This window comes from Halichoeres trimaculatus, unplaced genomic scaffold (genome assembly GCF_033239565.1).
Source record: "Halichoeres trimaculatus isolate MK-OKI-2021-1 unplaced genomic scaffold, fHalTri1.1 fHalTri1_scaffold_10, whole genome shotgun sequence".
In the NCBI taxonomy this organism is placed as follows: Eukaryota; Metazoa; Chordata; class Actinopteri; order Labriformes; family Labridae; genus Halichoeres; species Halichoeres trimaculatus.
Window position 1 is genome coordinate 28,097,570 of NW_027437187.1, and position 15,314 is coordinate 28,112,883.

A 15,314-nucleotide genomic window follows, 5' to 3' on the forward strand; every position below is an offset into this window, starting at 1 on the left:
TGTGAAAACAGAAGAGGAGGAATGAATACTCAATGCTTGTATTATACTGCTGTCATTTACTGTACGTCTTGTGTGTCTGTTGCCACCATTGTGTCTCAGTGTTGCCTCAAAATAAAGAAGAAACAAGTATTGAGCTGTGAGATGGTATTCTTACTGTGTTACATCATTACATTCATTCAGTAATGTGTGTTTGATACATTCTTGTACTGTACGCTTCAGTAAAGGTAATGATCCCCAATACTGCATGTCTTTGAAAAGTAGGTGTCTTTGGCCTTCAGCGTCCCCATAATACACATAGTTTGGTGCTTTTTACAGCATATTATTAGCTTCTTTTTAATACTTAATGTAGTAGATTAGATTATCATGTCAGATTGATAATTAATCCCTGGTCAGTAATTCTTCATAATAACATGCATATACTGTAGGAGTAATATGGCCTTCCAACCAAGTCCTTGAGTAGTCCAAAGTATTTACAGTAGATACATTTTTAACTCCATACACATTATAAAAATGACTAAATAAAAAATAAATGTACTAATTTATCTCTTCATAAGAAAATAATCATGACCTTAAAGCTACTTCTCTTCAACACCAGACACTCACGCACAGAACTACAGACAGGGTATTCACATTGTAAGGCCATTATGACAATGTAATTCAAGATAAAACCTGAAAATGAGGACTGGGTGTTCTTGACAGCACTGCAACAAGAGGCCAAAAAAAATTAAAATGATAGAAAAATAAATTATCCTCGTCCCCACTGAGCCAACTGTCCATCATCTGTCAGACACCTCCACATAGCCAGACATGCAGAACTACAGTGGGCTGATCCATGCAGGGTCTCTAGATGTAGATAGGCGTCTCCTGTCCTGTCAGCAGTCTGAACATCACAGCAGGCATCGTCTTCATGTTGATCTGAGAGACGGATGAGAAGGCAGTGACTGTAATTACGCTGTCAACTAAAGAGAGCATTTAAAGGGGCAGAGTCGTAATCACATTACTTGAATCCAGGCCTAATTCATACCTGTATGCAACACATGAGAGACAGAGCAGACCCTGAATACATTTTGGGTAAAGTAAGTAGCTTTAATTGAAAGATGTAAGGGGAAAAAGAGGAAAAAAATAAGAAGAACTGTATGTCAGCACAAGAAGGATCTAAATCTTTTACTTAGATATTATGGCTTAAAGTTTGAAGACTGTTGTTTGGAAATATACTAATATGAAAAAGTGTCTCACTCACTTGTTTCTAAACATTATTTAAACTAAAACAGACTGCTTTTTGGCTCAGCCTGGCATTATGGGAAGCAGCTGAACTGGCTCTGCCTTCAAGTAAAAACACAAATGTGAAATACCAGTCCTGCAAAAAGTTTATGCAGTGCTGGGCAAAATTATTAGAACACTTCACATTTTTAAGAGATAACTTGTTTTTTTTATTGAATTGGTTGTGAAATACCAAATAAATGAATGAAATATCTACAAAGTCATCATAATGCTCTAGAACAGAGCCATTATGAGGAGATTTAGGTCATTTTCATCATAAAAAGGAACAATGAAAATGATAGACTGGCCTCCTCAAGTCCTAAACCTCATCCAGAAAATTTGTGGCAAGCTGGAAAACAAACCTGACAGATCTATTGCGCATTCAAAGGAATGCCTTTGGGATAACATTAGTGTTGAAGCGCTCAGGAAATATATTGACACAATACCAGAAACATGTGCTGCTGTGATTACTGCAAAAGGTGGAAAAAAACAGATATTACATTTAAAGAGAAGGTTAAAACAGCAGGACTCACTTCATCTGATATTTGTTGTGCTCATAAATAAAAGTTCTACATTTTCAGATCTGTCAGGTGTTCTGACAATTTTGGCTGCCACTCTAAATGTCATATATTTTTTAGGATGTTATAGTCTGTAGGGCTATAAACCTCACTATTTTAAGGTCAGAAGAGTTTTTTTTTGGTTGTGTGTTGACACCATTAAACCCAACATCCAGTTTTAACAACTCAGTTTTTGCGCAAACTTAAGAAGAAGTGCATTCTTGAGCTCAGGAGGTTCAAGTTTTGTTACATTTGTACAAAGTCATACTATCTGTTTCCCTGTTTTAAGTATTCCAGGCTAGACGTGAACAAGCCGCCTTGTTCTCACTGTATGGACATGAGAGTACTTCACATGTACCTCTTAGCGGGAGAGCAGATAAGTGTATTTCCCTTACTTTAAAAACACTGATCTATTTTTATTATTGTGATATATCTGAACCATATGAAACAGCTGAAATAAGTTTCCAAAAGTGTGCACTTGTTTTATGCTTTAATCACTGTGCTTTGTGCGTTTGCAGTATTGGCTTAATGTAATTACTAAATGCATGTTGTAGCACTTAATGTAAATCATAATCCCGCCAAGGTCACACTCTCATACAGATCTATTCTGCGTGTTACCTTTAAAAGGATGTATGTGGTGTATTGATCTGTGCGGTGCAGCAGTCAGTGAGATATGCTGTCCTGTGACACCAGAAGCTCTTACCTCACCCACTGACACAGACAGGGTTTGAACAATCTTCTCATGTGCCATGGCAACAACACTCTGACCGTTTATCTCAATGATTCTGTGTCCGACTCGAACACCACCCCGCTCAGCGATGCCACCTCGCATCAGACTGCAGATCTAAGGACATAAAACAGACACCTCCTTAGGAAGCATAAGAAAAAGAGCAGCCCTCACTTCTTAAAAACAAAAAAAAACACAGCAGTGCTCTTCAGAAGTAACCAACCATTCATTTTAAACCTCAGTGTAAAGTTTGATGTCATGCTGTACGTGGTTACTCACGATGCCGTTCTGCACGCTGAAGCCAAGCTGGAACTTGAGATCAGGTCTTTTGATGAGGACTGTGGTGACAGGAGGGCAGCTCACAATACTCAGTTTTACCTTCACTTGATTCTTCAGACCCTGGATGTTGTCAAAACATGTATCAATATTACACACATTAAAGTCAAAGCACAGAGGACAAATCGGTTAATCCTACCTGTAGCACAAGTCTGATTAAATGTTTTATTTTGGAAACAAAGGTCAGCTCCATACCTTGATGATGCCCTGACATGTGGCAAGAGGCAGCCCCACCAGGCTGGTGTCATTAATAGACATAATCTGGTCCCCAACGCTGAGTTTCCCAGAACGAGCTGCAGGGCCGCTGTTCAGCATACTGGCCAGGATGACGGTGGGCAGAATGGAGCCCCAACCTGACTCCACGATCACCACACCGAGGATCTCCCCTTTCTGCTTCTCCACGTACAGCTGGAAGGCCAATAAAACCAAATTTTACAGGATTTGTCACAACTATTTATGTTTATCACATCCATCACTCTTCATCTGCGGTCCACCTGCAGAGGAATAAAACATGTCACACCTCTTTACAGTTGTCTGAGTTTGAGAAATGGACGAGGTCATCGTGGTACATTTCCTGGGAGTTGATGATGTCACTGTATTGTTTCTGGCTTAGGTCGGTCGGGTTGATGCCATTGGCTCGCAGAAACTCTCTGTAGGCCACGCTAAAAGCTTGACCGATGGACTGTGCGATGAGCTGTGCCTGCGGGAAGGGGGAGAAATTTAGGAAACCACTCAGCAGAAAGGCTTTCCCAGATGAAAACAACAACATCAGAAATTCCCATAGTGTAACCCGGCGCACAGAAATACTTTCAAACTCAAAACTGCTTGTATATGTGCACTTTAACAAACACTCACATCCTCTGACTCAAAGACGTAGCAGATCATCCTGTACTGATTCTTCCCTTCGCCAGAGGAGTCTGCAGATTCAGAGAAATCCTCTGAGGAGGCCTGAGACATGCGCCTACGTGCCATCAGAACCACAATGCTGCCGATGTCAGCGATGTAGGAGATGGTTCGCAAGGCGCTGTCCATCATCGTCTCCTGTTAAAAAAAAAGTGAACACAAATGTCAATCATGTCTTCACATGCCTGAAAATAGATTCACTGACATGTTTCAAACAGAAGATAAACACGGATCTAACCTGGGTGTCTGCGTTCAGCACTTTGACAGCCTTTGTGGAGATAAACAGATCCACCTCTGTCATCATCTGAGAGTCTTCATCTTGGCTCTAGAAAATAAAAACACATTAGTGAGTTCACTTCTCTGCACTTTGTTACTAAAATGCATTATTTCACCACAGTATTAACACACTACTTTGGCAGGTGAGCACCAGAAGCATGCAACAGCTCCCCCATGTGGTCAAAAAGGATTCTGCTGCTTAAAGTAAACCTCACAAACATGTTAGTACAATGAACCCAACAGATACAGAGCATAACTCTGCAGGTGAGGATGATCTATCCCAGGGGTCATTACTACAATTCCTAAACCTGACAACACACCCTTAAAGAGACAGTGTTAAGTAACCTCTTTGTCTTGGTTTCCATGCCGTTACCTTGATATGACTGACAGCTTCATGGGCCTGGGACATGCGAACGGACTTGGACGGGTTTTTATCAGACAACACCTGAGTGCAGCCAAGGTAGTTTGCAGCAAAGATGATGCCATCAATGAGATCCTCTGGCTCACAGGGACCTGGAACTGAGCAGCAATTAGATTTAATGTGCTGTGCTGCATTAGGGAAACTATCAAATGTAAGAATGTACGAAGAATTACCATCCTCAAAGCTGGGGAAAGCAGCAGCCTCTTGTGTTTTCTACAAAATAAGTGAATATGCTGATTAGTTAGATGTAAAGCTAAATAGTTCATGCCTCAATAATACACAAACAGACATTCAGGATACACTTCAGAGCTGACATTTTCTTGTTTTGTTGCTTCAATGCAGCAGCACAATAAAAAAACATTCTTAAATTTAAGAGCAGATGACAAATCACGTTTTGAGGGTGGAAACAAGCTGCAGAAGAAATAAGTGTTTGAATCAAATCAGACATGTTTGCAGAAACCAGCTGCTGGCCATTAAGTCATCACCTGAGGTGTGTTGCTCTCCTCTGCAGGGACAAGCTCCGGACACTGAGGCCTTTGAGGCTGTTCCTGCACCTCCTCAGGTATCACAGCTGTGCTCGGCGGCTTCTCAACCTGTTGTACACAAAACATCTGCTTTAATGTCGGCTTTGAAAAAGGTTTGGGATGTTTTTGTTGTCCTGCAAAGATGATAACCCCATGGGGAACAGCAACGAAGGCAATCTGTTGCAAAGCCTGTGATCAGAACCTTACTTGTTTGAACTGGTTGATTGTTAAACACCATCCACGAGGGATGAGCCGCGACAAAGACCTGCCCTGTTTCGTACCTGCTGGGGTTTCTCAGGCCGTCTCTGCTTCTCCTCAGGTGGCTCCTTCTGTTGCTCTTGTGTGTGAGGAGGAGCCAGGGATGGTTTGATAACCTTGTTGTCGCTCTCTTTGCTGTTTGAAGATGCAGGGCAGGGTCTGGGGACAGGTGGAGGGTCTCTGCGAGGCGGGGCCTTCTGGGTGTCTGTAGGCGACTGACGAGGTGGTGCCGGAGGATGCTGCTTACCAGAGTTGGGCCTTGCTTTAGTGCGCACGGCGGCTTTTTTGGAGTCCTTTGTCAGAGTCTTTGGACGCTGCTCTGTGCTGTTTGAGGAGCATCCTTTGATACTAGAGACAACATGTTCGGTGTTCTCTCCTGGTGCCCTCCTCCCTCGTCCTTTACCCAGTTTTTCTCTATCCTTGTGAGGCGGCTCACACTTTTTAACAGGAATATTCTGGTTTCTCCCAACTCGAGCATCATCCTCTCTTTCTCTTTCATCTCCTCCCTTTCTAACTCTCTCATTTTCATTGTCCTGATAAGTGATAGTCTGCCCTGGATTGCTCTCCTCACTCTCCTCTAAATCCTCGATAAATTTGGCCCCGTCCAGCACCTCCTCTATCTCCTCCCCATCACTGAAGAAGAACCTGTTCTCCTGACCTTTAATAATTTCTCTACCAGCTTCATCCCCAGCTGTGGGGGCACATTGTGATCTAAAGCGATGGCTTGTTTTGTGAGCTTTAGTGTCTGCTTGTGATCCATCACATACTTCTGTGCCATGATGAGGCCTTTGGGTGAACTGGTCACTGCTGTTCTCATTAATATCCTCAGCTATGACCTGCTTTATAAAGCCTCCACTCTCAGGAGGCAGCTGTTTGTAGTACCTCATGTCCACCACACCTTCTCTGTTCAGGTGCAGCACCTCATCGTAGTCCTGCTCCACATCAGAGCCCACGTTGTCATACTCAGAGCAGGTGTCCTCCATGTCCTCAGGACTGGGGTCACAGCTCATGTAATACTGGTTTTCAGGGACGGGAGGAGTCAGCTGATCATTGTTATCATCCTTCAAGGTACACTGCGGTTGTTCGGAAACCTCTCTCGCCAGACCTCGCCGCTCCTCTTGGCTCTGTTTAATGAGTCCTGGACCTGGGCACGATGGAGGGCTGGAGGCCAATATTTTGGAGATTGTTCCTGGCCTTTTTCCATGAGCCATAACTGGCCCTGCAAGCCCACTGCCCTCAACCCTGCGGATATTAATAGATGACCAAAATTAGATATTTGAGATGCTTGCAGATGCTCCCTGAAGATTTCCTCTGGACATCTTTGCACCTTTCTAACCTCTAAAAACTCCTAATGCTTTTCTTTTCGCCCACACACAGCCACAAAATACCCAGGGGAAAAAAAAAGATCTTTTTTCAAAAATGACACCAAGTGTTTGACTGAAATACCTTATTATAAAATAAGGAGGCCTTGATGTTGCTTGGTAATTGTAGAAAATACACCCATACGCATCATCTCAGTCCTTTTGTTCATGATGATGTTTGATATTGTTTCTCTTTCATCTCGGTTTCTTGTGAGTACCCTAACTTTTGATACCCTGCAGAACAGAAAAACAATCTGATGTAAGGCAGGAGAGCAGTTTTTCTTATGTGAAACTGTTGATACCTTTTCTACTTGAAGTACTCCCTCATAAACAAACCAACTCTGAAACCCTCAGATCATGCGGTTAATGTGGTTGTCTGATTTATGATTTATGGCTTCTGTGCTTTGAGGAAACTAATTGTGGAAAAAGCATCTGAAGAGCATCTGTAAATGGATGTTTTCTCAAGACACAGGCACAGCATCCTGTTTTCTGTGCAAAAAAAAATACCACAGTTCAAAAAGGATGCAAACACATTCCTTCTGACTCTTTTGTGAAATCTTTCAGGAGATTTTGAAGCCAAGAAAGAAGACGCTAAATCGATTTAGCTCCTTCATATTTTAGAATGACAGATTTTTTTTTTTTTTTTTATCTCTTTTCTATTACAAAAGGCCTATGATGTAGTCATTTTAACATCCTTGAATTGTGAAATGTTAGTCAGACAAAGAAAAAAATGTGTGTGTCCCCACCCAATGCTCTTGGGGAGTTTATGCATATTTTATGTGTGTTTTTTGTACTACAATAGATAAGGCTAACATAAGCTAATATAAGAAATCAACTGTTAGAATTACTGTATGTAAACAATAGATATCTGCTTTCTGATACTGACATCTAAAAAAAGGTATGAGGCAAGACTGAATCAAATCTTGAAAGATATAAAGACTAATACACCTCTTCTATATGTGCTGCAAAGAAATGCTGCAGTTAAACATGTGGTTTTATCATTATTATCATTCTTGCAAAAAAAAAAAAAAGAAGCACATCCTCAGAGAATAATACACAGTGTGTTATAGATGTTCTCAGTCTGAGAATAAAAGGTTGAATCACTTCAGTAGTACTCAATGTTTTCTTGATATCAGACTGAACACAGTCCTGTGACACACGCCCAATACAAACATGTCAACACCCTCATCCAGAGCATCATCATCATCATCTCAGTTAGAAGCTAATCTGGAATAACAGTCCGAGCTGTTTGGGCGCAACCATTTGAGGATGATTTGGGGTTTACGCTATCAACATAATAAATCCCACCCGTTTAGTGTTGATAATGCGACTGAGATTATGGTATTATGAGAAAAAATGAATAATCCCCACGCATCACTCTCAATAACACGCGGACCTGATAATGACCTCTCCATGGTGCTGAACTGCTAATTAAAAACAATAGGAGTCATAATAGGCTTGGGTAGAGGTTCGATGTTATTAAGAGGAACACCACACGCATTTTGCCCTGCCCTTTGCGTATTTTATGGTGCTATTTTATAAACCAAATACGCCGAAGTTTTGCCGCAGCTGCAGGAGTGGTTGTTGTGGTTGCTCTGGTTTCCCTACAAGTGGACGCCGCATTCCCGTCCGGATAAATATCGATAAGATAATCGCACATATTGTTTTTCCTGCGCACTTAGCCCGCAGTGATGGAGCTGGCCCCCTTTACAAACACTACTAGTCTCTCCATCTGTAGTATGAGCTGCCATCCTGCTGCTGCAATTCACATCGACCTTGATTTGAAGCATCGAGACTGCACCATGCTGACATCCAGCTCATGGGCTGATGTTGTAGCAGACATCCAGCATTGTCCTCAGCCCTGTTATCAGAACGCCGGATAGGCCATCGTGCATCACTTAAACCTTCTTCAACATTTAGTGTTCTCATAATCCAGTGCAGTACTCACCAACATACGTGCTGTCGGTGGCTCTTCCTGCGAAATGCCCGTGTCCCGATCAGATCAGATTGCTCTCCGGAATGGTGATTTTTGAATAAAAGCCGCACAGCAGCCCAGGAACCTGTGTGGAAAATACACCCCCATCATGTGCTCTCTGTTCTGTCCCCAACAAATAACACAGCGATGCATACTGAGAACATAGCAAAACATATAGCTTACCTATATCACATATTTTGAGAGCAGCCAATCATATTGGCTATTCTTTAGTAGCCTTTAACAATTTAATGGTGGGTGATTATAAATTCAAATAGCTAGATTACTCTTATACCTTGGGTTCTATGATAATTAACTTTATCTTTAAACATACAAATAAACCTAGGGATTTGACCTATGTATTTTTTTAACTTAAATTACCAAACATATTAAGATCGAGGTAGGAAGAGAGTATATCGATGTTGACATCGATTACTACACTACGATGTGACAGTCATGAACATTCCGGCACTTCAAGCCGACTCTTTGTTGTGAAGTTTCCTGTCTCCTCTTTTTTCCCTGTTACAACTACATGTGATTGATAAAGATGTGACATGGGATGTGTGTCCACTGTGTTGCTTTTTCTAAATTTTGTTTTTACATTTGATTTAAATTTTGTTGAGTTATCAACTGATCTTGAAATTTTCCAAATAATGTAGTGTCAGAGATTAGACCTTTTTGTTCAATGAGATGGGGCTTTGTTTTTGTACTTTTAGATTTATTTTGAGTTGTTCCATGTTGAGTTTATGAATGAAGTCACACAAATGATTGATTCTCTCCAGCATTTCAAATCATTGATAAGGACACATCTTTTTCACTGGCCTTCAACACAGAGTTAAGCTGAATGTGTTTTGTTTTTTTTTGTTTTTTTACTGTTTAGTGTTTTATTGCTGATGTTCTGTATTATTGCTGTGTTGAACTTTTAAACCTTTTAAACTCTTTAAACTTTAAAACTTTTTTAACTTGAGCTTTCAAAGTTGTAAATTCGCTATATAAAAAAGTGAGTGTGTTTGCATTGTGTTTGTGAATAAGTTAATTTGAGCAGTTAAAAAGAAAAAAAAAATCTGTGTTGCCCATTGAGAGCTGAAACGACCGAATCTTCTTAGTGACCCAAGCCAAAAGAATCGACTCTCTTGATAGAGCCGTAAACCTCATCACTCTACTACACCCTCAAAGAGCTTCCAATCTGCGCTCTGTTGGTCGAGCCTGAGAAGCGGGATTGTAGTCCCACTGCCCCTAATACAAAACAAGCTACCGGTATGTTTACTCACCTTTTAAAACGTTAACAGTTTCTGTTTTAGTGTGTAGGGTTTTTATAACGTTTTTGAGACTTTCTACTGTTCTCAAATAGGTAGCAGTTAATGTATAACACGTAACTTTCCACGTTAGCTTAAGCATCTGAAGTCAGCTAAACCAGTAGCATCACTCCGCTAGCCAGACGTAGAGTATGACAGAGGGAAAGAAAAACATTTTAAGGCGTGAAAGTGTTCATCGATCACCAGTTCCTTCGTCGACATCATGACTGAGAGAGCAGACAGAGGCACACCAAAAGGAAGGTTGTCATTGTCCAAGAACAAGAGGAAAAGCAGCGTAAAAGCTGGGATCTCTGCCAATGCTGCTACCACGACTCCTATCACCTCCTTCTTCAGCAACCACCCCCCACCTCTGCTGGCCTGCCCCCTGTGTGGCAAGCAGGTACCCAGATACAAGATCAATGAGCACATTGATTTACAGTGTCAGAACTTTGAAAGAGGAGACAGCAGTGCAGCCTCAGCAAGCAGCAGTGTTGTGCCAAGCATCCATTTGTCACCCAAGAGGAATCCCACAAAGTCCCCAGGGTTTGATCCAAACAGGGAGGAAGAGGAGAAAGAGATTAAAACTAGCCCTTATTTTAAAAAGAACAACTGTCAGCAGGCACCTCGGGAGGTGATCAGCAAACGTGTGGTCATGGCGCTTGACTTGGGGAGTCTGGCCTCTAAGTTAGCTCAGAAGTGTCATAACATAAGTGAGAGTACAGAGACGGAGGATAAACACACACCTGCAAATCCTCAGAATGATAAATGTTTATCTGATCCTCTCAGCAGCTCGCAGAAAGAAAATCTCAAAGAAAGCGTAGTCAACCAGAAACGCTGTGCAGCAGTCACTGACCTCACAGCTACCAACTCAGACGCAACAACAGCACAGGATAATAAATCAAGTCAGGGGGAAGAAAACACAGCAAGTGAATCCAAGGTGATCCAAGATGTGGCTGCACCAAAGCTGCAGTCCTCTTTCTCAAAACTTTCAAAGAGGAAAACTTCAACAAGCCAAGTGCCTGTCTCTAAAAAGAAAGCAAAATATGAAGAAAGCAGCATCAAGCTACAGGAACAACCATCAAGTGCAACAACAGAAGAGAAGACTGATACTGACCCAGGTTTAGAGAAAGCATGTGAAGATGATGTTGCTGCTGGTTCAGCTGCAGAGCCTGCTGTAGTGAGCACTAATAGTGACCAGACTGTTGAGATCTCCCCACGCTCACGGCTTCCTTACTACCTGCGTAACTTCCGGACTGTTCTCGAGTCTGTCCTGGAGAATGAGGATGACAGGGCGCTGTTTGACCAGCATGATATGTCAGCAGTGCATGCTTTTGAGAAGCTCTCAGGTATGCTTTAACAACATCATTCAGCAGTTGTTATGAAATAAAAGCTAAGCCCTATCACTAATATGAGTTTTTCTTTCCAAAGTCGAGGGGCAGAAGCTGTATGTGAGGCTCTTCCAGAGAAAATTAAAGTGGCTTCAGGTGAATAAACTGGATTATGAGGAGATTTGCAGTGATCTGAGACCTGTCTGCCATGAGCTGGTTCAAGCTGGGTTTCTACAGTCAGGTAAACATCACTTATGGGCAAGAGCAGTAAAGATAACAGATGAATAACAATGGATCATAGTGTAACCAATCCTTCTTTGACTCTTCACATCTTCATGTCTTCTTTTTGCTTTTCAAAGAGAGTGATCTCCAGGACTTGGGTGAAGCTCTGGAGCTTCTGCCTGCTCCTGATCTCAAAGCTCTGGCTAAGACTTTCCATCTGGGAAACTCTGGGACTCAGAAGCAGCAGATAGTGGACGGGCTTCTCCGTCTAAGCCGGCAGAAGTCCCTCTTCTCTCTGACCCCTGCACAAAATAACGTTGGTGCTGTCATTCTCAAAAGGTAAGATGATGTTATAAATTCTGCGTATTCACAAAATCAATAGTTGTGCATTAATATCAACTTCTTTTTGCTCTAAAAAGGGCGAGGCAGCTCACAGGCTCCTGTGTGCGTCTGTGCCGTGGTCCTCGGGCCGTCTTTTCTCGTATCCTTCTGCTCTTCTCTCTGACGGACACCATGGATGAGGAGGAGATGGCAGCTGGTGGGCAGAACCAGCTCTTCACTATCCTGATGGTTAACTCTGGACGTTTGGCCTTTCCTGATTATAAAGTGCAGCGAGAAGCAAAATTGTTCCTGGACAGAGAAGATCTCATCCGGTGAGCAGCAGCAAGGAAACTTCATCCAGGATTAATATGTTTCACCTTTTCATCAACTAACACTCGAAATCTATCCATCCAAACAGATATGAAGTATCCATGCGAGCCCTGATAGAGATCGTCTCAGCCATGCAGGGAGGTCAGTGGGAAGAGGCCATGGAGCTTTACACTGCAGCCAAAAGTGTCTGGCAGGAGCTGAAGCAAAGCCATGACCTCAGGTAGCACAAAGCTTTAATCAACTTCAAGCTAGAAGACAGACAACGTAATTTTTATCATTAACATTATTATGATGTTGACAGTCACCAGGAGCAGCTGCCTGTGTTTCTGCGGAGCTTCACTACAGGATGGGCCTACACTCGGATCTTGAGTAGAGGGGTGGAGATTTTGCAGCGGCTACGTCGATATGAGGTGATTGTCTCAATCTCTCACACAGAATTAAGGATTTATAACTCTAATGTATGTCATTAATAGAGTTTTTATGCAACATTAAAAATCATACAATTGAATTGTCGAAGATTTCAAAAAACAGAGGAAGAGAAAACTTATGATTAAATTGAACTGCAGTAGCCTTTGAGTGCAACTCTTCCAAGTACTGGCTTCACTTTTTAAAATACAATGTCCTGGAAAAAGTTACATTAATAGTGAAACAAAATTCTTAACTACTGGAATTAATAACCAAGCCAGGAGCACTCTATGAAATATGAACCTAAAATTTGAGCAAGGATTGTGGAAATTAAAAAAAGGTTTGATTTTGAGATGTAGAGCTTTTGTTATTCCTCAACAACAATGCAATGGATGTTCAATTTTTTGTACATAGGAAGCAGTCGAGGAGCTACAGTCATTGCTGCTCCAGTCCGTTTACTGCCCTGATAGTCGAGGACGATGGTGGGACAGACTGGCTCTGAACCTTCACCAGCACCTGAAGAAACCAGAGCAAGTGAGCAGTAGAGCCTGTTGTGGTACCAAACTCCTTAAGTCCTTGTATTTTTTTTTACCTGATGCTGGTCTTTCCTGTTTCTTACAGGCTATCTGTGCTATCAAAGATGGGCTTTCGGACCCTCTAGTGCGCACTGGGCATAAACTGTCACTCCATCAGAGAGCTGTACGGATGAAAGAGTCAGCAAGCCTCAAGAAGCATCGCCTGAAACTGAGAGAGCTACCAACTATCCAGGTCCAAGATGTCAGACATGTGAGTGCAGCACGTTATTTCTAACTTTTAAAGGAGGGGAAAACATTTATGTGACACATCTCACATCTGCAGGTAACCATTAGGGGACAGCTGTTTCCTCATGAGGGCGGTACAGGGAAGTCTAGGTTCCTTATACCCGCTAATGGAGAAGGGGAAGAGGGAGGTGATGCCACTGCTATCGGCTCTGTAGAGGAGCTGTCTTTAGCACATTACCGCCAGCAAGGCTTTGACCAAGGTGAGCAGCTTTTCATTCCCTATGAAAGAAGAAGTATCCAACTGTCCTTTTATAACACAACACTGTTTTATCATTGTCACAGGAATCCATGGTGAGGGCTCAACCTTCTCCACATTATTTGCTCTACTGCTGTGGGATATCATTTTTATGGAGGGTGTTCCAGATGTTTTCAGAAATCCATACCAGGTAAAGTAATCTTTATTCTGCATTTAGGTATATTATTGCTGACTTTGTATTCTAAATCCTCCTTCTTTTCTCTCATAGACATGTCCACTGGATCTTTACACCGACTGTTTCTATGAGAACAGAAATAAAGCGATAGATTCTCGTGTGCAGTTAATTAGCGAGGCCTCTTTAGAAACTCTACATGACATGCTGGAAGATGTCTGGACTTGTCAGGAGGGTAAAGTGTGTTCACTGGTCAACTGGGAGCGTTTCACATCACTACAACAGGCTCAGGTATGTCTGTTCACACTCAAAATGGAATTAGACCCTGTAACATTAAATGCAATTCAGTATGAAAGCATACCTGGGGTTGTATTTTGCAATTATGTGGAAGTTTGTTTCATTATATTCAGATGTGTTTTTAATAACCACCTCAACACTGTATTCACAGTCCCTTGTTTCATGCATGGGTGGCGCCTTCTTAGGAGGCATAATAGCCAGGATGTCAAAGGACTACAGACACTGTCGTGGAGGTTTGCCTGACCTCGTAGTGTGGAGCACTTTAAACAACACCTACAAGGTGAGATCATATCAAATCAAAGCTTCTGTGAGTTGTTTCTTTCTTCTTGTGGTACATGCTTGTTTTAGTTATTTCTGCAGGGTTTATTGTGCACTTTACAATATGAGACAAATTTGTGTTGATTATAGCTGGTGGAGGTGAAAGGACCCACTGACCGGCTGTCCCAGAAGCAGCAGATCTGGCTGGATGAGCTGCAAAAACTTGGGGCTGACGTCGAGGTGTGTCACGTGGAGGCTACCGGAGCCAAAGGAGCTCGTCTGGAATAAACAGACACAAAAAAGGACTTGTCTGGTCTCTGGACCAAGAGAAGCCAATGTGGACTGGGTTTGCTGACACTCTATGAAAGTATAATCTGAGTGCCTTTTAATTCAAACCATCCTTAAAAACTAAAGTTGACTTTGTCCTTAAACTTGTTCAGTTTTCCTTGCTTTAAACACTGAATTCAGCATGAGTTTGAGGAGTTTCAGTGTCTGCATCATCAGGAAGCGGTACATCCAGATGAAGACAAAAACTCCCAGGATCATTAAGAATAGCTGGAAACATCATCTGAGCTAATGCTTTACAGGAAATGGACTGAACAGCAACACCAAACTGATGGAGCTTTCTTTTGCTATTTCCCCTTGATCTTAGGTTGCTAAGCAACAGAAAGTTACAATAGGTGGCCTGCTTGTGAATTGTATGACAACTCTACGAGTTATGCAAGTAATTACTGTAGTAATTGGCCTGTTTATGTGCTCTACATTACTGTAAAAATATGAGCTGCTATTAAAAAGGACATTTTATGAATAAAGGGCTGCAATAAATAATAATGTTCATTATCAGTTTAGTTTCTGTTTGATTTTTTTTACAGTTATTCCCAAGTCAGTAAAAAAACAGGATTTGACCTCTCAACTTTTCAGCCACTGATTCTCTTGTTATTTAGGGTCTTTGCCCATGTCTAAAATCCTAATTATTTGGCTCAGCTTAACTACACAAAACGAAGTCACTAAATAATAAAAACACCAAATGAATAAATAATCACATATGAGAAGCTTTAAAAACCAGTGACTTTT

At 41.8% G+C, this 15,314-nt stretch overlaps 2 protein-coding genes across 4 annotated transcripts; one reads left to right on the forward strand and one right to left on the reverse strand.

Annotated features, from left to right (window-relative positions):
* Nucleotides 1–75: 75 nt before the first annotated feature.
* Nucleotides 76–8,991, reverse strand: apba2a (amyloid beta (A4) precursor protein-binding, family A, member 2a). Of its 3 annotated transcripts, XM_074677024.1 has the most exons (13): nucleotides 8,782–8,991; nucleotides 8,572–8,683; nucleotides 5,286–6,504; nucleotides 4,966–5,073; nucleotides 4,654–4,693; nucleotides 4,433–4,578; nucleotides 4,022–4,108; nucleotides 3,736–3,921; nucleotides 3,401–3,580; nucleotides 3,076–3,288; nucleotides 2,824–2,943; nucleotides 2,521–2,661; nucleotides 76–915 (listed from the first exon to the last, which is right to left on the reverse strand). In XM_074677024.1, exons 3-13 carry the CDS (start codon nucleotides 6,471–6,473, stop codon nucleotides 844–846), a joined length of 2,481 nt encoding a protein of 826 aa, XP_074533125.1. In that variant the 5' UTR covers nucleotides 6,474–6,504; nucleotides 8,572–8,683; nucleotides 8,782–8,991; the 3' UTR covers nucleotides 76–843. The 3 variants fall into 3 exon arrangements, with proteins under 3 accessions (XP_074533125.1, XP_074533126.1, XP_074533124.1); XM_074677025.1 differs by lacking the exon at nucleotides 8,782–8,991 and having other exon boundaries at nucleotides 4,433–4,572; nucleotides 8,572–8,740; XM_074677023.1 differs by lacking the exon at nucleotides 8,782–8,991 and having other exon boundaries at nucleotides 8,572–8,739.
* A 781-nt stretch (nucleotides 8,992–9,772) lies between these two features.
* fan1 (FANCD2 and FANCI associated nuclease 1) lies at nucleotides 9,773–15,055 on the forward strand. The gene is made up of 13 exons (XM_074677022.1): nucleotides 9,773–11,236; nucleotides 11,319–11,459; nucleotides 11,578–11,779; nucleotides 11,860–12,093; nucleotides 12,180–12,311; nucleotides 12,393–12,501; nucleotides 12,911–13,030; nucleotides 13,118–13,282; nucleotides 13,355–13,517; nucleotides 13,600–13,703; nucleotides 13,782–13,976; nucleotides 14,134–14,262; nucleotides 14,391–15,055. Exons 1-13 carry the CDS (start codon nucleotides 10,114–10,116, stop codon nucleotides 14,526–14,528), a joined length of 2,955 nt encoding a protein of 984 aa, XP_074533123.1. The 5' UTR covers nucleotides 9,773–10,113; the 3' UTR covers nucleotides 14,529–15,055.
* Nucleotides 15,056–15,314: the final 259 nt, after the last annotated feature.